The sequence below is a fragment of the Chelonoidis abingdonii genome, chromosome 11 (assembly GCF_003597395.2).
Source record: "Chelonoidis abingdonii isolate Lonesome George chromosome 11, CheloAbing_2.0, whole genome shotgun sequence".
In the NCBI taxonomy this organism is placed as follows: domain Eukaryota; kingdom Metazoa; phylum Chordata; order Testudines; family Testudinidae; genus Chelonoidis; species Chelonoidis abingdonii.
In genome coordinates, this window is record NC_133779.1 from 18,878,244 (window position 1) to 18,903,411 (window position 25,168).

The window sequence follows — 25,168 nt, forward strand, 5'->3', positions numbered from 1 at the left end:
CCCCTCCCTGGGCCCCCCCCCCCGCCCCCTGGATCCCCAGCTCCCCTGACCTGCTCTCCCCTTGCCACCCGGATCCCCCCCGCTCCCAGCCTGTGCTCCCCGCCAGCTCCCCTGACCTGCTCTCCCCTTGCCACCCAGATCCCCCCCGATCCCTCGGCCTTTCCAACTGAGGACTCTCCTTGCCCGGCAGCCGAGCAGAGCGGGAGGTGATGGGGGCACAGATCCCCCTGGACAGGCCGACGAGGCCTCGCAAGGCCGGTACCTTGTTCATCTGGGCTCGTCTCTTGGACGAGATGGCCGTCTTCTCGTAGAAGTCAATGAGCAGCAGCACTGGCGTGATCCACCTGCGGCAGGAAGGGAAGGGCAGTTGGTCCCACGGAACAGCGACGGGGTGGGGGCTCTTCCCCTTTGGGGGGGCGCCAGCTCCCATCCAGCCCCAGGCCAGGGACTGGCTGGCTCACGAGGTGGGGAATGGGGCAGGAGCCTGTCCCCTCTGGGAGGTGCCAGCTCACATCTGACCCCAGGGCAAGGACTGGCTGGCTCAGGAATAGGATATGGGGCCTGTCCCCTCTAGGGGGCACCGGCTCCCCCCCCCGCCCCGGCCCCAGGGCAGCGACTGGCTGGCTTGGGGGGGTGGGAAGGGGGAGGGAATGGGGCAGGGGCCTGTCCCCTCTGGGGGTGCGAGCTCCCATCCGGCCCCAGGACAGGGACTGGCTGGCTCAGGGGGTGGGGAATGGGGCCTGTCGCCTATGGGGTGCGCTTTCACAGGGTCTGAGCAGCACCCCAGGTCAGTCCCCCGGGGACCCCATCCCCTGTTCACCCCAGATGTGGGGAGGCTGAGGACACCCCCTGGGCCCTTACTTGGGGGTCTGCACCTCCTTCTGCTCCTTGGCGGCCTGGAGGCAGGGCTGCACCACCTCCAGCAGCTTGATCAGTACGTTAAGGACACCGCTCGACTCCACCACGTGGGCACACGGCAGCTTCAGCTCCTGCAGGAGGAACAAGAGATGTGGGGCAGGGCCACCGGATAAGCCCCCCGCCCCCCTCCGGACAGCATCACCCCCTGCTGGAGGGACAAGCCCCACTTTGAATGGTCTGTGCACAATTTAGGAAGCCCAAGCGTGCCTCAGTTTCCCCGATATTTTGCACCGCAGGCACTGAGGGGTGTTCCTCAGCTGCAAAGGACTGGCCGAGCTGACCCCGAAGCGACGACAAACCAGCCCCCGGACACCAGGCCCCAGAAAGAGGGCAGTTGGCACCAGGCTGTGCTACCCCCACAGGCTTCCTGCGCCGCGGGTAATTCACCAGCCAGGCTGGCAGCGCAGAGGGAGCCGGGGTCAGTGGGGCCTGCTGGGCAGAGCATGGGCGGGGTGGGGGGGAGAAGAGCCGGAGGACCAGAGCCCAGGGGCTCATTCTGAGGTGGCTGGAGGCCACTGGGCCAGCCCTGGATGAGTGGAGACACCTCGCCCTCCCCACCCGGGAATCAGGCATGTAGGAAAGCAGGGGCTGGGAGCCAGGACTCCTGGGTTCTCTCCCTGGCTCTGCGAGGGGAGTGGGGGCTGGTGGTTAGAGCAGGGGGGGCTGGGAGCCAGGACTCCTGGGTTCTCTCCCTGGCTCTGAGAGGGCAGTGGGGTCTAGTGGTTAGAGCGGGGAGAAGCTGGGAGCCAGGACTCCTGGGTTCTCCCCCGGCCTGGCCGCCTCACCTCGAAGAGCAGGGTGAGCAGCAGGATGCGGGTGGCCAGGTTGGCAGCCTGAGGCAGTGTGGCCATCTGGCTGATCCACTCCGAGACCGTCTTGGTGTCGCTGGTGGTGAGGGGCAGGGCTGCCTTGATGAGCACGTCGGCCGCTTCCCACACCTGCTTGACCACTTGCTTGAGGATTGTGTCGCGGTAGGGGGCGCCGTTGCGCTTGATGGCCGTCATGATGAGGTCGCAGACGCGGTACACGGTGTCCGGCAGCTCGTCCAGCAGCTGGGAGCAGCCGGGCAACATGGCGTCCGTGAAGCCGTGCAGCTCGGCCGGGTCCAGCGGCTGCGCGTCCTCGAACTTCTCCAGGCACTTGGCCTCCTCCTCCTCCTGCTTCTCCCGCGCCTTGCGCTCCTCTTCCTCCTTCCGGCAAGCTGCCTCCTCCGGGGACTCGGCCCGCTGCTCCATGGGGATATCCTGGCCCAGCGACATGGCGATGGCTCGCATCATCTGGTCCTCCTCCGACATGCTCAGGTCCCGTACTACCCCGCCCATGAGCGGCGGTGGGTGGGTCAGGAGGTACTCGGTGGCCTGCTCCATGGTGCTGGTGTTCAGCAGGGCTTCCATGGCGTGTTCCCGCGTGAAACCCATGTCCATCAGCTGGGAGAGGGAGGCGAACTTCAGCGAGAGACGGAGAGAACCCAGGCGTCCTGGCTCCCAACCCACCACTCCCCTCCTCGAGCCAGGAGAGAACCCAGGCGTCCTGGCTTCCAGCCCCCTCACCCCAAACCACCACTCCCCGCTCCCCTCCCCGAGCTGAGAGAGAACCCAGGCGTCCTGGCTTCCAGCCCCCTCACCCCAAACCATCACTCCCCTCCTCGAGCCAGGAGAGAACCCAAGCGTCCTGGCTTCCAGCCCCCTCACCCAAAACCACCACTCCCCGCTCCCCTCCCCTAGCGAGAACCCAGGCGTCCTGGCTTCCAGCCCCCTCACCCCAAACCACCACTCCCCACTCCCCTTCCCGAGCGGAGAGAGAACCCAGGGTTCCAGCCCCAGCATCACTCCCTACCTGCTGCAGCTGCTGCTGGTTGACCTGGGGCTCCCGCCGGGCTCCGCCCTCCTCCTGCCCTGCCTCCTCCTCCCCACGTGCCCCCTCCTTCTCCTTGCCCAGGCGTTCGCGGATGAGGGGCTCGCCCCGCAGGATGTGGCACAGGATAGCCAGCATGGACTCTGCCATGCGCCCCCCATACACCTTCAGCGGCTTGCGGTTCCACAGGTTCTTGATGCAGGTGAAGGCCGCCTGGGAGGCAGAGGAGTTAGTGGCAGCTCTGCTGGTGGGAGCACTGGAATGATCCCCCCACCCACAAGCCAGCACTGTTGGTGGGAGTGGTGGGATCCCCCCTATATCCCCTCACCGAAGAGGCAGAGCATCTGACCTGACATGCTCTCTCCTGCCAGTTCCTTGGGTTGGGCTGACAGGGCCCCATGGCAGTGGGGGCGGGGGGGCAGGGAGCCCCACCCCGTCAGCAGCAGCAAGGATCCCCTATGCCCACCCCCAGTAGCTGGGGCATACGGCCTGGCACCATCTCATGCTGCAGATTGAGCAACAGGCCGGGGGTGGGGGGGGGGAGATGGGGCCAGAACACCCCACTGTCTCCGCGCTCTGCAAGCCATTGGCCCAGGCTGTGGCAGTTGCACCAGATAGTATCAACCAGCCTCAGCACCCACCTTCTGGGTGACCACCAGGAAGCGCAGGGCGCTGAACTGCGGGTAGTTCTGCCCGCCCGGCAGCTTGGCGGGCAGAGCGTGGGGCGACTCCAGCACCGTGCTGGGGTTCACCATCTTCTCCACCAGCATGAGCCAGGCGTCCAGGAACTCCCCCGTCCCATCCGGCAGGTCTGGGTGCTCCAGCCCCTCGGCCACGGGGACCTTGCCCCCCATGGAGAGGGCCCAGTTGAAGGTCCTGTGGGTAAGGGCAGGTTAATGGTCTGCTGGCCTCTGCTCCTGTCCCAGGCTGGGATCCCCCCACCCTCAGGAGAACAAAACCCGAGAGTCCTGGTTCCCAGCCCTCCTGCTCTAACCACTCATCCCCACTCCCCCCGAGGAGGGAACTCGGGCCCCCTGCTCCAACCACTAGCCCCACTGCCTCCAGCACCAGGGCCAGGAGCCAGGCGGGTGGGCTGCCCGGGGCACTCACTCAAAGAGGGCGTTGTGGCCACCGGAGCAGAGGAATTTCTGCAGCATGAGGTGGTAGGGGTACTTGCGCTCGTCGAACAGCATGGGCGACGTGAACCCCACGGAGCAGATGAAGAACGTCAGCCTGGGGGGGGTGGGGAAAGAGGTCAGCCCCGCGCTGGGGAGCCTATGACATCCCTAGGGTCCAGAAGGGCCTAGGCCAACCCCCAAACCCCCCTCCCACCTGGCAGACCAGAACCATCTCCCATCCAGCCCCCACAGCCGTGCCCTCCCCAAGGGATCAGAGCCCAGCCCCAACACACACCCCTGTGACAGTCTATACCATTATCTTCACCACTTTATACGTTTGTGAGGGATTATTTGAAAAGTCATAATCCGCTGAACATCATTGTCCCGGCGAAACAAGCGCAGTAACGCTACAAGTTGTAAGATCCCTCCTGAAACAGGCTGTAATTTTGCGTAATGCCCAGCCATCAGACACAGCCTCACCCCTCACGTCCACAAGAGCCAGCTTGTCGCCTGCACCCCAGAGAGGCCTCTACTTCCCCGCTCCCTGCTGGTGACACCAGTGAATACCTGAAGGACACTGAACTAAGGGGGAGGGGTTCAAGGCTGGATGGAGCCCCAACCTGTGACCTGTACCCGGCGGGCAGGGAGACAAAAGCACCTGCTTTTCACACTCACCGGAAGCGCGGCGTGGGGGTGTAGGGCGGGGGCTGCCAGGAGAGCCCCTTGGTCAGCAGCTTGGTGAGAGCTGAGGCAGTGGACCGGGCGGCCGGCGTGGGGGCGGTGGTGGTGCTGGCAGCGTGGTGGCTCCGTCTCTGGCGCACCGGGGAGCCCACGCACAGCTTCACCAGCAGCCCAAACAGCTCGGCCAGAGCGCGGCCCAGCCGGGACGAGGCTGTGGGGGGCATGGGGCAGAGGTGAGTGGGCAGCCAACACCGGGCATTACCCAAGAACCTGCAATCCCCTGGCATGGAGGATTTGCTGTCCCTCCCCGCCAGCACTGAGGAGAGAACGCAGGAGTCCTGGCTCCCAACCTCCCTCCCCCCTTTAACTACTGAACCCTACTCCCCTCCCAGAGGGAGAGAGAACCCAGGAGTCCTGGCTTCCAGCCCTGCTGCTCTAACTCCTAAACCCCACTCCCCTCCCCAAGCTGGAGAGAGAACCCAGGCATTCCAGTGCCATCTGTGTCACTCACCCGACAGGAGGGGTTTGATCTGCTTGATCCTGGCCGCCATGGCTGGTGTGATCTTGGCCTTGCCCTTGGCGTCGGCAGTGCTGGGCTCGTCCGTCTCCATGGGGGCCAGCGTGTCTCCGTCCAGGCCGATCCCCTCCAGTAGGCCCTGGGCCGGGGGCTCCACACTCCCCCCTGTGACTGCCTCCACTTCACCTTCTGGGGGGAGGGAAAGAATGAGTGCCAGGTGGGGCTTGAGCCCTGGACTAACCAGCAGCCCCCCAGACCTTGCCCCAGCAGTTCATGCCAGGATCCCTGCTCTCCCCATGCCCCCACTCTAACCACTAGGCCCCACTACCCTCCCAGAGCCAGGGCCCAGGAACCTGCATGTGGAGAAACTGAGGCGAGCCCCCTGCCGGCGCTCTGCCTCCAAGTCCGTACCTGCTTTCTTGGCTCCCTGGGGGGCGTTGGGTGCCGCTTTCTCCTCCTTGGGCACCAGCTTCTGCATGTCGGCCTGGCCGAACTCACAGCCTGTCGGCAAGCTGTGAATAGGGACAAGGGGGCGTCAGGCCCTTGGGCCCACCTGGTCTGCTGCCCCCTCCCTGTCCCCCAAACCTGCCCAGTACCCAACCACCCCCAATCTGACCTGGGAGACACCCAGCTCGGCACCCACCCACCCCCCGATCCGACCTGTGGGCCCACCCAGCCCAGCACCTCCCCCAACAGCCGGGTTAGACCCCCAGCCCCAGCCAGGACCCTGTTAGCCTCCACCCCTTAGCGTCTAGCCCGACAGCTGCAGTTGCCCCTTTGCTCCGAATGCTTTGGGGCGGCTGTGGGCGGGAAGCAGCGTCTGGGTCTGTTGGCATCTCATCCCTCCAGGCCCTGCGGCCAGGCTGAAGCAGTGTGGGGGCGGCGGACACCCCCCCCCGTACCTGTTGGGAGTGCAGAGGGACAGCAGGACTGTGCTCTCCCACACCAGGGAGCAGTACAGCTGACTCAGCTTGCTGAGAACGCTCAGGCCCAGGTGGGAGCCCCACTGGTTCACCGAGATGGCCCGGATCTCGCTCTGGAAGAGACAGAGCTTTAGTTGCAGACTCAGCCCGCCGTCCGGCCCAGGTGGGCCCCAATACCCCCAGCCACCCGCCCGCCTGCTCACCTGGCCCACCCGGCAGGTGTGGACGAACATCATGATGTAGGCGTGGGCAGCTGTCAGTGCGTGGAGCAGCGGCGTGGCCTGGGCCGAAAGGGTGGCGTCAGCTACGTTGCCCGCGCAGGCCAGCTCCCGCAGCAGCACGGAGCCACCCGGAGCCTCAATGGGCCGGTGCAGGGGCTCCAGGGAAGAGAGGATTGAGTCAAGCTGCAGCAGCCCCTCCTGCAGCACCTTGGGCTCGTGGGAGAGCGTCTGGAACAGAGGGAGTGGGGTGAGTCCGGCCTGACACACAGTCCCCCCAGGGTCCCCCCGTCCCAGGAGCTGGGCTTGTTCCTGCCCGAGGATGTGGCTGACTCCAGCTAGCTGGGGTGGGAGACGCAAGGTGCCATGAGTCACTGCCGGCTGCCCTCTGCCCACCCTGACGGCAAATGCTAATTCTGCTGAACCAGATGCACCATGGGAGCTGGGGTGCCCATGGCACTCTTGAAGCGCGGAAGGCTGTGGTCCCACGTCCATTCCTGTCCAAACCCCGCAGGGTGCTGACCTCCACATATAATTCCCCTCAAGGGCTCAGCCTCGTTTCCCGGTGGCATGGAGTTCCGCAGGACCCCGTCCCTGCCGGAAAGGATCTGGGGTACCAAGTACTCAGAGCCCCGGGAGAGCAGACTGATTCCCACCTGCTGTGTCTCCCCAGTCCCAAACCCACCAGCCCCGGGCAGCCCCCCACTTACCAAGATGGATTTGCAGACGCCCGCCACGGCCTGGCAGGCAGCCGAGGTGGGGAAGTCAATGGGCAGGTTGGGCAGGCCCAGGATGGTGACCAGGGGCAGCAGCCCCTTCTGGCTGACGAACTCCTGACAGTGGTCATCTGTGGTGTTGTTGCTGAGGATGGACTCCACAAATTTCATCTGGGATGGGGGGGAAGAGGCGGTCAGCCTGGGGCATGGTCACAGCCCCCCCTGGGTCTCCCCGCCCCGTCAGCCTGGGGCATGGTCACCACCTCCCCCCCGCCCAGTCCCGACAGACCCCTGGCATGCCCACCACCCAACCCCCCCATCCCTTCNACTGGGTTGAATGTAATGGCCTTAGTTATGCAAGAGATCAGACCAGATGAATTAATAGCCCCTGCTGGCCTTAAAATCTATGAATCTAGGATGCTGTGAGGCATTTTTACAAGCTGAGGAGCCCCCCGGTCTCCCCGCCCCGTCAGCCTGGGGTGCAGTCCCCGCCTCCCCCACTCCGTCAGGCTCAGCCGAGAGGTGAATAGGAAAAGAAGGGGACCGAAGGGCACTGGAGGTTTGAGGGCCCCCAAGGTGGGGAAAGGTCCCTTGCACAGATGGACAGGGGTAGGGGGGAGGATTAGCCCCGTGCACAGGAAACATGATTTTGCACCCCCGTCCCAGCCGCTCCCTGGAGCGTGGCGTACATGCTGGCCCCATCACGAGACTCGCAATGCGGGTGGGAGGCCCTACAGGTTTGGGAGCCTGCCCCGGACACTGTAACAGGCCAGTGGGGCGGGGGGGGGGGAGGATCTCGCCCAGCGGGCAAAGCGATGCCCAGGGGGCCAGCCGGCGAAGGGCCCCACGTCCTCCCAACCCAACTCACCACGTTGAGGATATAGTCCATGAGGGGGATGGGGATTCGCTCCTCCGTTCCAACCACCCTGGAAAAGGAAGGAAAGTGCCCCAGTTAGCGCCTCGCCCAGCCTGGCGCTGAGGGGCAGCAGTGGGATCTGGAGTCCCCAGCACAGAGATCTCGCACCCACACGGCATCTGGCTCCAACACCCCCCCCCCCCCCCCATGAGCGGCCGGGGCACTGCCATGCCTGAAATGTGGCAGGACCAGATCTGCCCCCACCTCTCCCTGGGCAGGACAGCAGCTTCCAAGTCACTCTAAGGGGCTGGGATAGTTATAGTCTCCTCTCAGGGGAAGCCATCTTCCCCCATCATGCCTCAGTTTCCCCCTCTACACCCTCCCCCCCACCCCATCATCATCAAGGTGGGAATAGCTTGGTTGTGCTCTCGGAGCAGAGCCATTGGGGCCTATTTCACCATGTTAGGTTAGAGCGGGGGGGGAGGGGGGTCTACCCCAGACTCAGAGGGGAGTGGGGTCTAGGGGATCAGACCATGGGTGGGGCTAGGAGCCAGGACTCCTGGGTTCGCCGCAAGTCGAGCTGCGAAGACCAGTTAACCCCTTGGAAAGATGCCGGACCGGCCCAGGTACCAAAGGGCTCCCTTGTGTCTAAAGGGCTGAGGGCGAAGCCTGGCCCCCCTAGCCACAGGGGGTGGCACTCACTGCTGGCTGGGCTCCGCCTCGCTCTGCTGGGTGGCACTGAAGCTCTGCATGGCCTGCACCTCCTCCTCCTCCTCGTCTTCGCTGGAGGCCTCCTCAGCTGCATGGGTGGAGCGGGGCGGCGGGGCTGTGGCTGTGCCGTCGGCCTTCTGGATGGAGGGCTTCTGGCAGATGTACTTGGGGTCCCGGCCCAGGTTGCAGATCTCCTCCAGCAGCTGCGGTGGGGAGAAGATGGTGCAGTGAGCCGGGACCGCTGGGGAGGAGACCAGCTGCTCAGCGCCTGATGCTGGGGGGATTCGGGCAGTGGGGAGGGGACAGACGCCACGAGAGGCCCCGTTCCCATGGGCTGACGACCCCAGGGTGAAGTCGGACAGACAGACAAGGAGGTGGGGGAGACCCAGAGACAGATGGAATCCCAGGCCGATGATCAACTGTCCCACACTACGAAAAAACCGTATAAGCGGTAGGTGCGGGGGGGCTGTTTATTAATTGTCTGTAACAAGTCTATGCTTGCCTTTCAATTGAGTGTTAGCGAAGCCAAGTAGAGTATTGCTAGGAGCAGTGGTGGGATCGGAGAGGTCTATGAGTGATTTCAAACCAAGTGGACACTACCAAATGGCTCTCATGTGCCCAGAGCTGGAAGCGGCCGCGGGGGCTGGGGTCCGTTCTTCTAAATCCATTTACATCTAAGACCCAACAGGTACAACTCTAGCTCTCGCAGGATCGCAGTGCCACACCCCTCACCCCCTCCCCCCAGCTAGCCCCAGGCCAAGTCGATCCTAGGCCGGGGACCTCTTTGGCAGATCCAGCCGCCCTCCCCTCTCCCACCTTGATATGCGTGGTGGCAGTCCGTCTGACGTTGGCTTGTTGCCTCATTTTGACTCGTCCACCCTGCCCACGAGAGCCGTGTCCCCCGCAGGCACGAGCAGGCTCAGCACGCGACCAGAAACTCCCAGCCTCCCACCAGCTGGGCGCCCCCTTGGGCAGCGCAAGCCTGTCAGCTCTGGCCACAGCTGGTTGGGGGTGAGCCAGACTCCTGGCTTCTCGCCCCTCTCTGGAGGAGTGGCTTATGGTATGGGACAAGAAGCCGGACTCCTGTTCTCTAGCCGAGATCTTTGCAATCCCTTCCCCCAGAAAAATCTATCCCATTGCCAGAGGTCCCCATGCGAAGCCTAAAAGCTGTGACACATCCCTGTGCCAATCGCCCCCTTACTCACCAGCGGCGGAGCTGCCCGGCGCCTCATTGCGGCATGTAATCGGGACCCAGCCCTGAACACCGCGCGAAGTGGCTGCACTCACAATACTGGAGCGCGGCGTTCAACACAGGGCGCTGAACACGTTGGGAGAGGCCAGGACTTCCCGTGTCGGACCTCCCGAGGGGGGGAGAGCAGAGTCAGCTACGGGACAGGGGGTCAGCTCCCCACCCCCACACCTCCAAAGCCGAGAGTCAGCCACGGGCAGAGGTCAGGCTGCCCCCCCCACGCCCTCCCAAGAAGCCGAGTCAGCCACGGACAGGGGTCAGTCCCCCCACCCCTCCCAAGAGCGAGTCAGCCACAGGACGGCGGTCAGCTGCCCCCCATGCCCCCCGCATGCCCCCCCCCCCCCCGAAGAGCAGAGTCAGCCACAGGGGCGGAGGGTCAGCTGGCCACCCCCCCAAGAGCCGAGTCTGCCACGGGGGTGGGCGGTCAGCTGCCCCCATCCACACACCCTCCCAAGAGCCGAGTCAGCCACAGGGGCGGACGGTCAACTGACCACTCCCAAGAGCCAAGTCAGCCATGGGGATGGGGGGGGGGGGTCAGCTGCCCCCCTCCACACTCACCCTCCCAAGAGCCAAGTCAGCCACGGGGATGGGGGGGTCAGCTCCCCCACCACACTCGCCCAAGAGCCGAGTCAGCCACAGGGGCAGGAAGTCAGCTGCCCCCTCCCACGCCCCCCCAAGAACCACCAGGAGACAGAACAGAGGGCTAGTGAGGGGAGGGGGGGACCAGACAGTGACCCCACAGCCAGGACTTGTTCAGCACACGCCAGGCGGATGATTCAGTCCCCGGCCAAAGGGGGCACCTGAGGCCTGCTCAGCCGGGAACCCAGCCCCAACTGAAGGAGCTTCGATCCCAGCAGGGACCCACAGCCCGCCGGGGGAGGGGACGCGCGCCGCAGCCGGGCTCACGTCTTTGATGAGGAGGGCGTGTAGCATGACGTCTGTCAGCCCGTTGTCCTGCAGCGAGGAGAGCAGGGAGGGCTCCTGGAACACGAAGACTGTCACCACTTCGGTGGCTGCAAGACAGAGGAGAGAGCACAGGGGGTGAGGGACAGCTGTCCCACTCCTCTTGGAGACGCCCCCTGGCTGGGGCCCTCCCAGTCACCCGTTCAGGAGAGCGCCCACTGAAAGGACTAACCCCCACTCTCATGCTTCAGGGCTTCAGCCAGGGTCCCGCGGGGGTCAGGAAGGAATTTCCCTCCCCTCTCCTCATGGCCAATGGGGCTATTTATTCCTTTCCTCTGAAGACCATCCGACAGCCTGGGCTGCTCCAGAGACTCCTCTATTAGGGGCCTGGCTCAGCTGTGGGGTGCGGCAGTCAGGGAGTTGGACACACTAGTGAGCCACACCCAGTTCTCGCCCTGTGCCAGGTGCTGTACGTCAGGGCACCCCAGTTTCTGTTTGACTCCACACGCTACCCTAACTCGCGCAAGCAGCAGGTCGCCCGCTCTGTCCCACTACATCCAGTCAAGGACTCGCCCCGCGTGAGGGCAGCCAGTCTGGAGACGGTATCACGATGCTGCGCTGGGGATACCGGCTAACACAGAGCTCACTTCAGCTGGGCCACTCCCCCATTTCAACAGCTGGGGAACCTGAGCCCAAGGCACCAGCGGGCCAGTTAGCCATTGCTGCCTGGTGCTGGCCCCCAAAGGGAGCGCCGAGAACAACCCCAGGTCTGGGAAACCTCCCCTAGAGTCACGCTGGTTTCCTTGAACCAGAGCCGCTGGCTGGAAAGGGAAGTTGGACATGAACGAGAATCTGGCGCCAACTGACCGGGGATCAGAATTGACCTCCCTGCCCCGACTGCAGAGCCGGCCCATAACTACACCCAGGCAGGGACGGGGTCAAGTCACTCCGCAGCTGCTTCGGTAGCTCCCGGCCTCGCTCGCGCTCAGGCAGGTTTTCCAACGCGTGAATCCTTCTCACGGCTTCTCTCTGAACCCCCCGTCCCCTCCATTTATCCTCGTCCACCTTGAACTGTGGGTGCCAGAACCGGCCGCAGCAGGAATTCAGATAACCTCTGGGCTCCCATGAGCGTGCCCCACCCCCGGATCACGCCAGCCCGCTAGCCCTGGCTCTGCGACGGATTCGTGGACGCAGGGTGGCTTCCCCCTCCCCCCGAAGAGGGGCTGGAGGGGGGACTCAGGAAGGCATCGCCCTGGAGCAGGGCCCCCAGCCCTGTCCCGTCACTTACCGAGCAGGAAGAGAGACGGGCCGTAGTACTCTGCGTTGCTGATGACGTGCTTCAGAGAGGTAGGCAAGGAGCCATCCATCACTGCAAGAGGAGAGGGGCTGTGAGACACAGCAAGGAGAAGGGGGGCTCCCCTTCATAACAGAGAGAAAGGAGGGGAGCGCGGGGGCCAGGCTCTGGGAGGGCAGTGGGGGCTGGGAGCCAGGACTCCTGGGTTCTCTTGGCGGGGGAGGGAGCAGTAGGAGAAGATAGGCAGGTCAGATCCTGCTCCCACCCCATCCCACCTGCGCCCACCCACCCCTCGCCTGCCACAGGCGCCCCCTCACCGTGGCGAATGCCGTCCGAGAAGGCGGGGTCCTGGATGGCTTTCTTTAGGAAGTTGAGCATGGATTTGAGCAGGGCGGCTCGCTGCGGGATACACTGCACGCCTGCAGACAGGGGGAAAAGGTCAGCACCCGGGCCGCTGCTCACTGCCCCCCGCCCGCGCCAGCCCAACCCACCGCTCCGGGGGGCGACAATGGCACTGGTCGTGCCACTGGTGCTGCAGCTGGGGGCAACGGCGCTTGGCGTCCTCGCTTCCGCCACCACCACTGCTGCCACTTCCGGCCGGGGCTCCGCTGAGGTCGAGGGGCCCGGGCTGCTCTCCATGGCCACGTCCGATACTGCAGGGGACACGGAACATTACCTGCCGGGAACCACACACCCCGGAATTCCCTGCCACCACGCCAGCGCCCGATCCCTTCAGCCCCATGGAACCGCCACCTCTCTGGGGCTGAGATCCCTGGGACTATGGGTTAGAGCGGGGGTGGCTGGGAGCCAGGACTCCTGGGTTCTCCCCCCAGCTCTGGGAGGGCAGTGGGGGCTGGTGGGTTAGAGCGGGGGGGCTGGGAGCCAGGACTCCTGGGTTCTCTCCCCAGCTCTGGGAGGGCAGTGGGGGCTGGTGGGTTAGAGCGGGGGTGGCGGGGCTGGGAGCTATCGGTCAGAGCAGGGGGGCTGGAAGCAAAGACCTCTGGGAAGCTCTTCACTCCCAAACCCCTGCCTGGGAGATGAAGGAGACCTGCAGCTTGGCCAACCCCAGGCCAGCACCCATCTCTCCGGGGTTTCGGCCGCAGTGCCGCGCCCGCCCGCAGACAGGGCAGAACTGGTGGGCTATGGGGGTGAAATGCACAGCTCAGCCATGTTCCCAGTTACCTTCCATGTCCGTCTCCATCTCCTCCCCTTCCTGGAGGGGGGCGGTGGGTGGCCTCTGGATCTTTGGCTTTATGACGAAGGGGCACTCCCGGCGGCACAGGTCTACCTCATGCTGGGGAGAAAGCACGGGGGGGGTTGGGGGGCACCGTCGGCCAGAGAGAAGGGGAAAAAAAGAAGAACGGCCGGCAGAGGCGGCAGACCGAGCAGATGGGATTGGGGCGGGGGGGGGGCGGGGGGGGCTGGTTACCTCTAGCCGGTAGATGAAGATGGAGAGGCCACTGTGGGACTGGAAGGCCGCCATGTCCAGGTTGGTGATGAGATCCACCACGCGGACCGCCCGGGTCACGAAGGTGATCTGGTCCTGTTCATCCCCCAGGAACTTGATCACCTGGCAGGGGGAGCAGCGAGATCTCTGGTTCTGGAGTGAGCCGAGGAGCGGGGCCACAGCCCCCCCCTCACCCCCGCAGGGCTCTGAAACCCGCCCTACTTCGGCCTGCTCAGCATGAGGGGACAGCCGAGACCACCACTGGTTCCAGCCAGCCTTGCAATCTGTGACCTGGGAACCCAGGACCCATCCAGGGGTCTTCAGTTCCAGCTCTGGGACAAGGTCCAGGGAGGGCAGAAGCCCTTTGCAGCCCAGCCCCCACAGGGAGCCAGCCAGCTCTCTGCCCTTGGGCCACACGGGTCCCATGTCCTGTCCCCCCAGCCAGCCCCATCAGAGCCGGCGCCCTCTAGAGGACAAAGGCCTCTCCCCACGTCACCTTCAGTAAGGCCTCCATCATGCCGCAGGAGACCAGCGCTTCCCCGCCCGCGTCGTAGCTGGCCAGGTGGTAGAGGAAGGAGAAGAGGGCTGTGGCAAACTGGTGAGGGTACGGCTCCATGGTCGGGTCTGCGAGGGACATCCTGGTCAGCCCTTCGCCCGGGTCTCCCCAGCCCCGGACCCTGCTCCCCCAAGCCTGCTCGTGCTTTCCCTCCCCCAGCCTGGCCCCAGCCCCAGCCCCACTCCCACCAGCTGTTCCCTACCCCCCTCAGCCTGGCCCTGCTTCGCCCGGCCCCAGCCCCAGCCCCACCAGCCGCCCCCACTCACCGATCATGGCCTGGATGCAGTTGCGCACCAGGACCGGCAGGAAGCCATGGTAGGAGGCAGTTCCCGTGCAGTCGATGATGCTGCTGAGTTTCGGGGTCCGCTCCAAGTGCACGATGGAAGTGAGGGTTCTCAAGGAGGCTGCCTTGATGTCCTGCGTGAGGTGACGAGGGGCGTGAGACGCCAAGCCCGGCCCTGGCTTCCCAGCACCCCTGGGGGGAAACTGAGTCACAGCCGCTAAGGCCACCCTACATCAGTGGTTGGCTGGGTTCTCCTCCCATGTGAGTGCAGCCAACAAGCACAGGTGCCCCGAGAACCCCGGTACCCCGACTCCATGGGGTTACCAGCCACCTCTGTCGCCCCCGCCCCCCCGGTGACACCCACCATGAGCTGTTTGTCCGTTATCTGCAGCACGTCCACCAGCTCCTCTATCAGCCCGTTGTACAGGATGCTGCTGGCTGACTCCTGAAGGGCATTGGAGTACACTGCGGGCACAGAGGGCAGCGCGTCAGGCCGGGTGCCACAGCCACTGGGGGCCCAAGCCAGAGGCAGCTGCCTCAGCTCGAGCAGGGCCACCGGGCAGCAGCGCCAGGCCACGCAGGCACCAGCCACCAGCGGGCGCTAGAGGTGCCAGGCTCTGCCCTGCAGGGCGCTCAGAGGCCCACTTACCTAGTATGGAGATAGCATGCAGCCGGGCCTGGACAGCCTGCAGCCGCTTTCTGTGGTTGGAGAAGCCATGCGCCAGGCGGATGTGTGTGAAGAGCAGCATCTGGAGTGGGGCGGGGGACAGAGTATTGGGGGGATTACGGTACAGCCCACAACTGTGCCCCACTCTTCCTGGCACTGCACAGCTCCCCCCACCCCCAAGGCAAGAGGCTGCCCCCAAGTGGCTTGTAATCAATAGTGAGGGGCAGGGGGGAAGCTGAGGCAGAGAGGCGCACGGGCTCTCTCCCAGAGTCAATTCAAGCTGAGGATAGAACCCAGGAGTCCTGGCTCCCCTCCCAGAGCAGGGGATAGAACCAGCAGTCCTGCCTCCCAGGACCCCTCCTCAGACCCCGGGTTCTGGCCCCAGGGTGAGGAGTCTCGGCTCCCAGCCCCCCCCGGCGATGCCCCGGCACTGACCTGCTTGTCCTTAGGGATGTTGTACATCTTGGTGAGGGATTCCATGATCTCGGAGGGACTTTCTGAAATCTGCAGGAGGAGACCAGGGAGGTGCTTGGCACCAGGCAGCTTTATACCCATGTACCCCCCCTCCCGCCCCCAGGCCCAAAGCCTCACCTTGTCCAGTTGTTCTATGTGGATGTAATGCAGCGTGTTGCTGGTCGTCTGCAAAGGAAGGGGGGGTGGCATGAAGGGGGCGACGGGTGGGAACTGGGAGGGGAGCTGTTCACAGCTTTGGTCAGTTTCCCCACACAAAAGCTAGGAGACGGAACCCAGGAGTCCTGACTTCCAACCTTCCCCACACCCGCCCCTCCTGGCACCAGGGATAGAGCCCAGGAGTCCTGGCTCCCAGCCCCCTACTCTAACCACTAGCCCCTACTCCCCTCTCAGAGCTGGGGAGAGAACCCATGAGTCCTGGCTCCCAGTCCCACCCCCGCTCTAACCACTAGCCCCCACTCCCCTCCCAGAGCTGAGGAGAGAACCCAGGAGTCCTGGCTCCCAGCCCCTCCTCTCTCTAGGGGGCATGGCAGGCCATGAGCTGCTGAGCGGGGAAGGTGCCCCAGTGCTGTGGGCACAGCTAAGGAAACCTGCCCTTCCCGGATGAGCACTGACAGCTCAGGGGCGCTAAGGACAGAGCTTGTGAGCCAGAGCCCCCCGGAACTGGCCTCATTCCAGGGCCTTTCAAGCTACGATTCCACCCCTGCCCCCTCTGAGCCCCACGCTGGGGTCTCCCCCCTAGAGGCTCAGCCCTCCCCGGCCGGACACTCACCCTTTTATCCACTTTGACCTCGGTGCCCAGATCTGCATAGAACTCAAAGTGCAGCGTGGTGGCACTAGGTGGGTATTTCTACATAGAGAGCACAGCACGGGGGGGGGAGGGTCAGAGGACTGCAGGGGCCGGCCTGCCCCTTCCCAGACCGGGGAGAGCCCCACCCCCCACCTAGCACCGGCAGCTACCCTGCTCTTCTCGCCTCTCAGAGTTCCCCCTCAAGAGGGAAACTGAGGCACATAGGCCAAGCTGGGACTAGAAGCCAGGAGTCCGGAGCGCCAGCCTCGTGTGCCAGCCGCCCTGGCAGGGCGTCGTGTGCTGCTGTTTCAGGGAGGGGAGATGGAGCAGCTACCATTACAAGGAACCCCCTTCCCAGAGCCAGGAGAGAACCCAGGAGTCCGGGCCCCCAGCCCCCCTGCTCTAACCCACTAGACCCCACTGCCCTCCCAGAGCCGGGAGAGAACCCAGGCGTCCAGGAGAGAACAAGTGATGTGGGGCAGCACTGGGGATCCCCCAGGAACTCCGCCCATGAGGGCTCGGGGTGTGGAATCTGTCACCACCCTGGGCCAGATGCTCAGGCGCCTCGAAGCCACAGCTCGGGGCGTGCCAGGGACGGCTAGCAGAAGAGAAGGAAGCCAGGGGTGGGAACTCACCACCATGTGCAAGTCTCTACAACACCCGGCCAGTCCAAAGCCGTTTTCCTTGCCCCCCCAGCTCTGCAGGAAGAGAGGAGAGGGGGGTTAGTGACATCCAGAGCCCTCCCAGCCCCGCCCTATCCCCCGTGGGGCGCTCACCTCGGCCAGGTGCTGCAGCCGGGACAGCAGGGGCGCCCGCTTGTCGGAGCCCAGGCGCGTGATGTAGTTGGAGCGTTTGCTGAAGACGTAGAGCAGGTTCAGCACGGCCAGCACCACCTGCATGTCCGAGGAAGCCAGCAACGTGGTCAGGTGCTGTGGGACAGCGGGAGGGGTTAGATGCTGCACGAGGCTCAGAGCCGGGGGACCCCAGCCTGAGCCAGGAGAGAACCCCAGAGTCCTGGCTCCCAGCGCCCCCCCCAGCTCTAACCACTAGTCCCCACTCCCCTTCCTGAGCCAGGAAGAGAACACCTAAGAGTCCCGGCTCTCAGCCTTCCCCCCCACCCCATGCTCTAACCACTAGTCCCCACTCCCCTTCCTGAGCCAGGAAGAGAACACCTAAGAGTCCCGGCTCTCAGCCTTCCCCCCCACCCCATGCTCTAACCACTAGTCCCCACTCCCCTTCCTGTGCCAGAAGAGAATCATGGATTATTAGGGTTGGAAGGGACCTCAGGAGATCATCTAGTTCAACCCCCCTGAGTGACTAAGTTACACTAACCTAAGTGCTGGTGCGGACAGCACTACGTTGGTGGAAGAAGTTCTTCCAGAATCCAGGAGTCCTGGCTCCCAGCCCCACCCTACCCACTAGCCCCCACTCCCCTTCGAGCCAGGGAGAGAACCCAGGTGGCCTGGCTCCCAGCCCCCACTCCCCTCCCATGAAAGCCAGGGGCCCTGCCTCCCCACCTCGATGGAGCTGTAGAGGTGCCGGGAGAAGCTGTACTCTATGAGCAGGGCAGTGAAGTTGAGCACGGCCAGCAGCAGGGCCTTGAGCTGCTCCCGCTCTGGCCGGTCGCACACCAGCATCCACAGCATGTTCTCCACCGTCTGCCCGGCATCGGCCAGGATGCCATCAAAGCGGTCCAGGAGATCCACCCAGTGGTACAGCTCGCACTGGAGGAGGGGGCGGAGATGGGGGTGAGGGGAGCAGCCAGCGAACCCAGGAGTCCTGGCTCCCCCCTGCCCCTACATGGCTCCCCCACCCCACAGCCCCAGGCCAGTACTGAGATGGGAGACTCTTACCGCTGTGACCTTAGGAGTGTGATATAATCTCTCATTGGAGGGTGACAGGGCCAGAAAGAGCTAATTGCCCCCCCAGACTGACCCAGCTGAACCGAGCTGGGAAATGCAGCCGGCGTTGCTGGGGGTAGAAGGGGAGGTTTGCTCAGGTCCTGCCATGTGAGCAAACAAGTCTGGTCTATCGCTGTGGCTTCGATTCAGGGATCAGAAAAGGCGCATTAACATTTAGGAAAATACTTGAGGGAAATAGTATCATTGGCTCTGTCTCTCTGCAGGTCGTGGTAACCTCTGTCTGACCTGTTTGATGGATAAATCACCCTGGGCTAATTGCCAGCATGGCTGGGAGACGGCAAGCGAAGCCTATTGTTTTCTGACTCCAAAAAGCTGCAGGAAATGTATAAAAAGCCTGGGCCACAATCCTGCTTCACCTCAGATCCGCTCTGGGTTCCAAGAGGGGGAAACCTTAAGCCACAAGGGTCGAGATCCCCAGTCACTGAAGGAGTCGCCCTGAATACGGACGTTGGACTGTAACCTACGGACTATTTCTAAAAGGACTTTTGGCAACTCCAAACTCATCTCTGCTTGTACCTGAACCTCAGGAATTGAATTCGAGTGTCTGTAGATTGAGCTTTGAACTAACTCTCACTCTCTCTCTTTTCTTTAATAAATTTTAACTTCGTTAATAAGAATTGGCTGTAGCGGGTATTGTGGGTAAGATCTAAGTTATAGATGGACCTGGATGTGTGGCTGATCCTTTGGGGTTGGAAGAACCTTTTCTTTCATATGGAGAGAGAAGATTTTCAGGAATCATCATCTGATCTGACGTGTGTTTGGGCGCAGGCCTGAGGCTGGGCACTGGAAGGGAACTGCGGGGTTTGGACTCCTCAATAACCAGGGAGCTACCAGAGAAGCTGTTTTGTGCTGGCTTGTAAATCTCAGTATTGGAAGATCCACCAGCGTCTGGGGTCTGTTTGCCTCGATCTGTTTCAGTTCACCCTGACTGAGTGACCTCAGCTGGCTCCCCGGGCACCATCGTACAACCGTACACTACAACTTACACTGGCCACCCAATAGTCACGGGCTCAGTTGGCGGCCCCCACTCTCCAGCTGAGATCATAGCCAGCACCCCCTAGAGGGGAAAGGGCAAGCTCCACTCCCCACCCACTGAGCCAGCCAGTCCCCAGAGCTGGTGCTCCCTGGAGGAGCCGTGGTACCTTCTCCTCTTGTCAGCTCTCACAGACCCCTAGCCGGACACCCCCGGAAGCAGCGAGTGACCGATTCCTGCCAACCCCCCAACACGCCTGGGGCTGGCCCAGTAGCTGAGTGCCCAGTCAGAGGCAGCCCCAGACGAGCAGCGGGCGCCCGGACACCCACCTTCCCGATGTTCCATGTCTTGATCTGCTGCAGTTCCAGCAGCAGCTGCTCATCGTTGCAGACTTTGAGCTTGTCAATCAAGGCCCTGCAGTCGGCAGGCTGGGGAGAGAAGTGGGGAGAGACAGGTCAGGGGTACCAGGCTGCTTCGGGCCTGGGGTGATGATCTGGCTGGATTCCCCCAGGGCTGATTTCCAACACGCTGGGAGAACCCAGTGGGTCTGCAGGACATCAGAGATGGACCCACAGGACTGAACCCCAGCCCTCTGGCATCAAAGGAGAGCACCCCCTCTTCACAAAGCAGGGCCTTCAGAACACCCCCTATAGGGAGCAACAGTTTTCACACTGGGTTGGGTCTAGTGGTTAGTACAGAAGAGCTGGGAGCCAGGACTCCTGGGTTCTCCCCCTGGCTCTGGGAGGGGAGTGGGATCTGGTGGTTAGAGCAGGGGGGCTGGGAGCCAGGACTCCTGGGTTCTCTCCCCAGCTCTGGGAGGGGAGTGGGGTCTGGTGGTTAGAGCAGGGGGGCTGGGAGCCAGGACTCCTGGGTTCTCTCCTTGGCTCTGGGAGGGGAGTGGGGGCTGGTGGTTAGAGCAGTAGGGGCTGAGAGCCAGGACTCCTGGGTTCTCTCTCCAGCTCTGGATTCAGTTTGATCCCAGTAAAAATGGCAGCCCAAGCATGGCCTAGAAATTCCTAGGCCAGAGTATTTACATCCTGTTGTGAAGGGAAGATCCCGCCCGCAGTGGTAATATCTCCCAGTCAGCGTGATGGCCTGGCTGGCCAGTAGCCCAGCACTCTGCTCGTTAGCCAGCCCCAACCCCTATGTTTAATGGGGGCATTTCCCCAGGAGCCTTCCAATCCCCAGCGATACTCACAGCCTCCGTGGGGGTTTTCTTCAGTTTCGTTCGGTCCACTTTCATTTTTTATTCTTTTCAACGTTCTGATCCTGGAAGAGAAGAGGGGAGAACGGGCAGTGAACACAGGGGGGCCAGGCAGGGATCCTCACAGCCAGCAGAGGGGTTTGTCCATTCTGTACTGCCATAGGAGCCAGGCACCCGTGTCCCCGCTCAAGACCTCACCATGCCAGGCCTCGACAGACAGTGCACCCAGACGGGCCCTTCCCCCCAGCAGAGGCAATCTAAGGAGACCGGCCACAGGTCTGTGGCAGAGCTGGAGACAGAACCCAGGAGTCCTGGCTCCCAACTCAACCCTCACTAACTACTACACCCCCCCCTTCAGTCAATCAAGATTGGTGGACCCCATGTGCCCACACCGCAGCCACCCTGACTCAAGACCAGGGTCCCCCTAAATCACACCAGACTCCAGCTGTGCTACCCCTTCCCAGATCAGGGGGTCTTCCCACTTCATTGGGTGCCACTCAGTTCCCCCCTCTCTCAAACAAAATGAGCCCCCTCCGTTGTGCCAGCCCAGCTCTAGCCCGCGGCCCATCCCACTGGAGCAGGGAAGGATGACCCCCAAGCTACCCAAGGTAGGGCAACCATGCTACATATGGGCGGAGCCAAAGTTGACTCCGCCCCCGACCAACCCACACATCTGTCCAATAGCTTGGAGTTCTGGGAATGCCCCCTCCCTCTCCGATCCATTCTCCGCTTTCACCCCTCCGCCCCCACCTGGGCAGGGGGGTCAGTCTCTGCTCTGGCAGCAGTGGATCTGAGCCCCTCAGAAAGGAATCGGCTTCTGACCCTTGATTAAGGCTCCAGCCCCGACCGTGACTGGGCTGGCCCAGAAGAGATATGTGGGGCAAGCCCAATGGTCCCCCACCAGCCGGCAACTCTTGAGATCTGGGTCTGACCCACGGGCACCCAAATGGCTCCCTCGCTCTGGGCTGCAGTTGGCCAGCTGTCCAAGGAGCACAGGCTTCGGGACAGGCACTGGCTAGGCAGCATGGGGAGGGAGGGACCCTGATCCCAACTGAGGCCCCTTGATTGGGGGAACAGGGGCAACACCTGGGCTCCGTATGCCTCACAAGGGCCCAGCAACCAAGCGGCATGGCTGGATTGGAACCCACCCCAGGCAGATCAATGGCAAAAACAACAAAAAACCCTCCACCAAGCACAATCTCCCCCTGCACAAGATGCCTTCCGGTTCAGAGCAAGGCAGACAGCTTCCCGGCCCCCAAGGCAGCCCAGAGGGGACGGATCGGGGGCCTGAACAGCCACAGCACCTCCTTTCAGGAGCGGCTTTGCAGCCTCCCCCAGCCTGCAATGCTTTATTCAGCACCAGTGCGACCACGGCTGGACTGAGGAGCCCAGTTCAGTCAGAGAGGGGCTGGCGAAAGCCACGATTACGGGATTAGCAAACCGGCTTTCGAGCGATACTCCAGGACCGCCAGCTCTTCAGCTCCCCAATGAGAAGGTGTTGTGGGGGGACTTCATCCCAGTTGAGGGTCTAGGTGGGGGAACCAACATTTGAGAACAGGCTCTTTGATCCCGCAGAGAAAGGTCAGACCAGCTGAGCCCCATTGTGCTGGGAACAGCCGGACCTAGAGATCTCACGGTCTGAGCCGAGAGGGAGACCCTGGGCCCCACGCCAAAGCCTGAGCCCAAACTAGGCACTTCTCCTTTGGGTACATGGCTGGCTGCTGACCCCGCCCTTGCAATCTGCTCTGTAGGGTCAGGCTGCCCCGCAGACAAAGCCAAGGCCGCAGTCAGGCCTGAACTACAGCTCCCAGAAGGCAGTGGGCTGGACTTGGCCTTGGCTGATGACATCACAGCTCCGGCTCTGAAACAATGAATGTGCAAAAAACCCCACAGGAGCAGTGGGTGGGAGCGGTCTGTGGGGCAGGGAGGGGAAGGCTGCTGGGGCAGCCTCGGTCCCGAAATCCACAGCACGTGCACAACAGGTCTCTGCTTTTCCCGGCACCGGCAAAGGCCCCCCAGACACACTTGAGGCAACCCCCCCAGGGCCTATGGACTAGGAGCAGCCCTGCCTGCTTCCTCGCCATCACTCTCCACGGCATGGCATGACGGGCTCGCGGGGATCTCATCTGGCACATCCAGGGACCTGCCCCCGACAGGTCCCAGTCCCATGGCCCTCACTCGCTACAGGACCCAGGAGTCCTGGTTCTGCAGCACTTCCAAGGTGACTGAATAAACTGGATGACACATTCAAAGAACGAAAGAGACAGACGAGGAGCACAGCAAATGCTGCTTTCTGTAAAGCAAGTCAGCAAAGAGACTGGCTCTAGTTTAAGTAGGAATTAATTCAGGGCAGTCCTATCGCTGCAGTAAACAGGAGGCCGGACACCTTCACAGGCTGCCAGGACAAGTGTTTGAAAGGCAGCTCTTGGGAGGAGCAAGGTCCACACATGGCCACGCGTCACAGCAGGACTGGGCCAGGCCAGAAGGGAGGTTTATTAGCCCGCCTGCCAGGGGTACACAAAGGAGGCCACCTTCCTGGAGGCCAGGGAAATGTATTGGCTGGAGCTCTGACCTTCTGGAGGCCAGCCAGCATTCCTCCCCACCCCAAGGAAGTCGTTCATTATAGCCTGACAGAGCGTAGGACTAGACAGCAGGTCCTCACAGCTCATGCAGTCCTGTGCCTCAGTTTACCCTTTCTAAAACAGCCACATGCTCTATAAACATGAGCTCCAACTGCCTGCAATCCACAGGAGGGCAGACTAGACAGAACTAAGGGGCCCTTTTAGGTCCAAAACTCTTCACATCCCTTTTGGGGGGTGGTTAGATTTAAGTTCCTCCGGCCAGGATCTGCTCAGCTCCCTGCACAGCTGATGTCTCGAGACACCATGGTCAGGCCAAACTGACCGATCACAGAGGAGCCTTCTGGCCACTTAAGCTCAGAATCCAGAACTGGAACAAGATCTTCCCCCTTCTGCTAGAAGGGATGCACAAGGCATAGACAGGCCAACCAAACACAGGAGTCCTGGCTCCCAGTACCAGACGCCAGCCAGAGGAACTGCCAAATCCTGCACCCCTGGTCAGGTCGTTAGGGGAGACAGTCCTGACTTGGGGCAGATCGAGTTCTAGCAGCCAATGAGCTCTCCTGCCAGGCAACAGGCACCAGCCAGCAGGATCCTACACTACAGAGCCCAGGAGGTAGATGGCCGGTAGGAGAAACATATGGACACAATGAGCCAGTCCTGGCCTGATTAGGTTCTAGCCCAGGCAGCCAACATGACAGTAGATTTTGCTCCCCCAAAGGGCAGGCGGGTGCCATGTGCTGGGACCTCTGGGCCAGGATAAGAGCTGTGGTTGGATTCCCAGGCCGGGGGGAGTTTGGATGAATGTCACTGGTAAGAAAAGCTGACTTGGGGGGCTGGGGGGTGTATCTCACGCCCAATCTGCTCAGACAGCCCCAAAAGTGGACCGCTCACCCTATCCCGGGTCCAGATGAGGGGCACCAAATTTCAAGGCAATCCAAGTAACCGTGCAGATTTGTCACTTGTTTTAACACCCTCCCCTTTGATCCAGCACAGGCTGGTGGCTGGGACCAGCTTTTCACATTGCTTTTCTGTCTCTTTCTGTGGCCTAGACTGTGACCTCCTCAGGGCAGAGACCTTCCGACTGGGTGTCTCTCCAGTACCCCGCGAAGCCGGGTTTCCACAGGCCCGCCAGCTGAGCCACAGGGCTAAGAACTTCGTCCCTGGGCTGCAGCTGCTGCTATCTCTGTCAGCCTGGTGGGCAACGATGCTCAGTGCCAGGCTCTCACTGAAAGCTCCTGCCCCTCTTCCGACAGCAACGGACTCGGGCTCCAAGCCTGGGAGGCAGATGGCTGCTAAGTCTGGCCACTTTTCCCAGCACCGCGTCCTATGTTCTGGCTAGACCCTTGGGAGAGGAGCTTTCGCAAGCGTTCGCTCGAGTCAACGCAGCCTTCAGCACAGAAATGCCGCGCCTCCCCCCCGGGCCGGCCCAAAAAAGCTGACAAAGCACTTCCTGCTGGATGACCCAGTTTGCTAGAGAAACCAGCCTTTGATGGGAACCAAAGCCCGGTGGTGGGCCGGGGCCCGCTATACACACCCTGCTTGGCGAGGCCTGGGATCCGACCCCGCCAGTCCTCTGCTCTAGACGTCTCGGGAGGGCTGCAGGCCAGTGGGCCCCCACCGCTCCAGGCTGGCTGCCTTAACGTGCCAAAACAACCAGAGCCTGGATGCTGGCCACTCCCAGAGCCTGCTGCTCCTGTCTGCTCCAGCCACAGGCCCTGAGGCTGTGGGGCAGATTGCGGTAGCGCCTCTCCTCACACTGACTGGTTTTAAAAGCCACCCGGCTACACTTCTGGACAGCTCCCAGCTGCTCAGATGCCAGGCTTCCTCCAGCTGGGCACAGCCCTCAGACACCCACCCTTTCCTACCCCTCAAGGAGCCATGCTCCAGCCTGAAACTGAAAGCAAAACTCGCTCAGCGTCCCAAGCATCCCCAGCTAAAGAGCCTACGCCGGTAGCTCCGAGTGACAGAGCACGGCCACCCCTCACCAGACCGCCCCATGGCAAGAGACCTATGCAGCCGCTTCCCCCAGTCAAATATGTTGAGATCAGAGCGATCAGGAAGTCAATCCCCTCCTGCCCCCCATCCCCAGCAAACACTGGACACCCTAGAAGGGCCCAGGGCGTCGTCCTCCCCAGACTTCCTCCCAGGGGATTTGCACCGACACCTTGCAACCCGCAGCTGCTTAGTCACAGGCATGACTCCACGAGGAGTTTTCGTTTCGGTTCTGGAACAAGAGCCCTCAGCCCCCGCCCAATAAATAGTTGCCCGCTCACACGGCAACACCAAAAATATAGGGCAAAGCCTGGAGCGCGCCA

General features: G+C 62.7%; 1 protein-coding gene across 1 annotated transcript in view; it reads right to left on the reverse strand.

Moving 5' to 3' along the window:
* HUWE1 (HECT, UBA and WWE domain containing E3 ubiquitin protein ligase 1) overlaps positions 1 to 25,168 on the reverse strand; it is a 65,724-nt gene that overhangs the window by 28,347 nt on the left and 12,209 nt on the right. The window contains 32 exon segments of the mRNA XM_075071293.1: positions 263 to 344; positions 862 to 989; positions 1,704 to 2,345; positions 2,755 to 2,985; positions 3,414 to 3,648; positions 3,883 to 4,005; positions 4,566 to 4,782; positions 5,083 to 5,277; positions 5,500 to 5,600; positions 5,991 to 6,124; positions 6,215 to 6,460; positions 6,940 to 7,116; positions 7,814 to 7,871; positions 8,504 to 8,786; positions 10,517 to 10,774; positions 11,953 to 12,033; positions 12,276 to 12,377; positions 12,450 to 12,611; positions 13,141 to 13,252; positions 13,388 to 13,528; positions 13,902 to 14,029; positions 14,228 to 14,378; positions 14,609 to 14,709; positions 14,894 to 14,993; positions 15,347 to 15,415; positions 15,503 to 15,550; positions 16,155 to 16,232; positions 16,808 to 16,870; positions 16,949 to 17,101; positions 17,690 to 17,896; positions 19,397 to 19,495; positions 20,266 to 20,336. Coding sequence (XP_074927394.1) covers positions 263 to 344; positions 862 to 989; positions 1,704 to 2,345; positions 2,755 to 2,985; positions 3,414 to 3,648; positions 3,883 to 4,005; positions 4,566 to 4,782; positions 5,083 to 5,277; positions 5,500 to 5,600; positions 5,991 to 6,124; positions 6,215 to 6,460; positions 6,940 to 7,116; positions 7,814 to 7,871; positions 8,504 to 8,786; positions 10,517 to 10,774; positions 11,953 to 12,033; positions 12,276 to 12,377; positions 12,450 to 12,611; positions 13,141 to 13,252; positions 13,388 to 13,528; positions 13,902 to 14,029; positions 14,228 to 14,378; positions 14,609 to 14,709; positions 14,894 to 14,993; positions 15,347 to 15,415; positions 15,503 to 15,550; positions 16,155 to 16,232; positions 16,808 to 16,870; positions 16,949 to 17,101; positions 17,690 to 17,896; positions 19,397 to 19,495; positions 20,266 to 20,310 — 4,950 coding nt within the window. The 5' untranslated portion in view covers positions 20,311 to 20,336.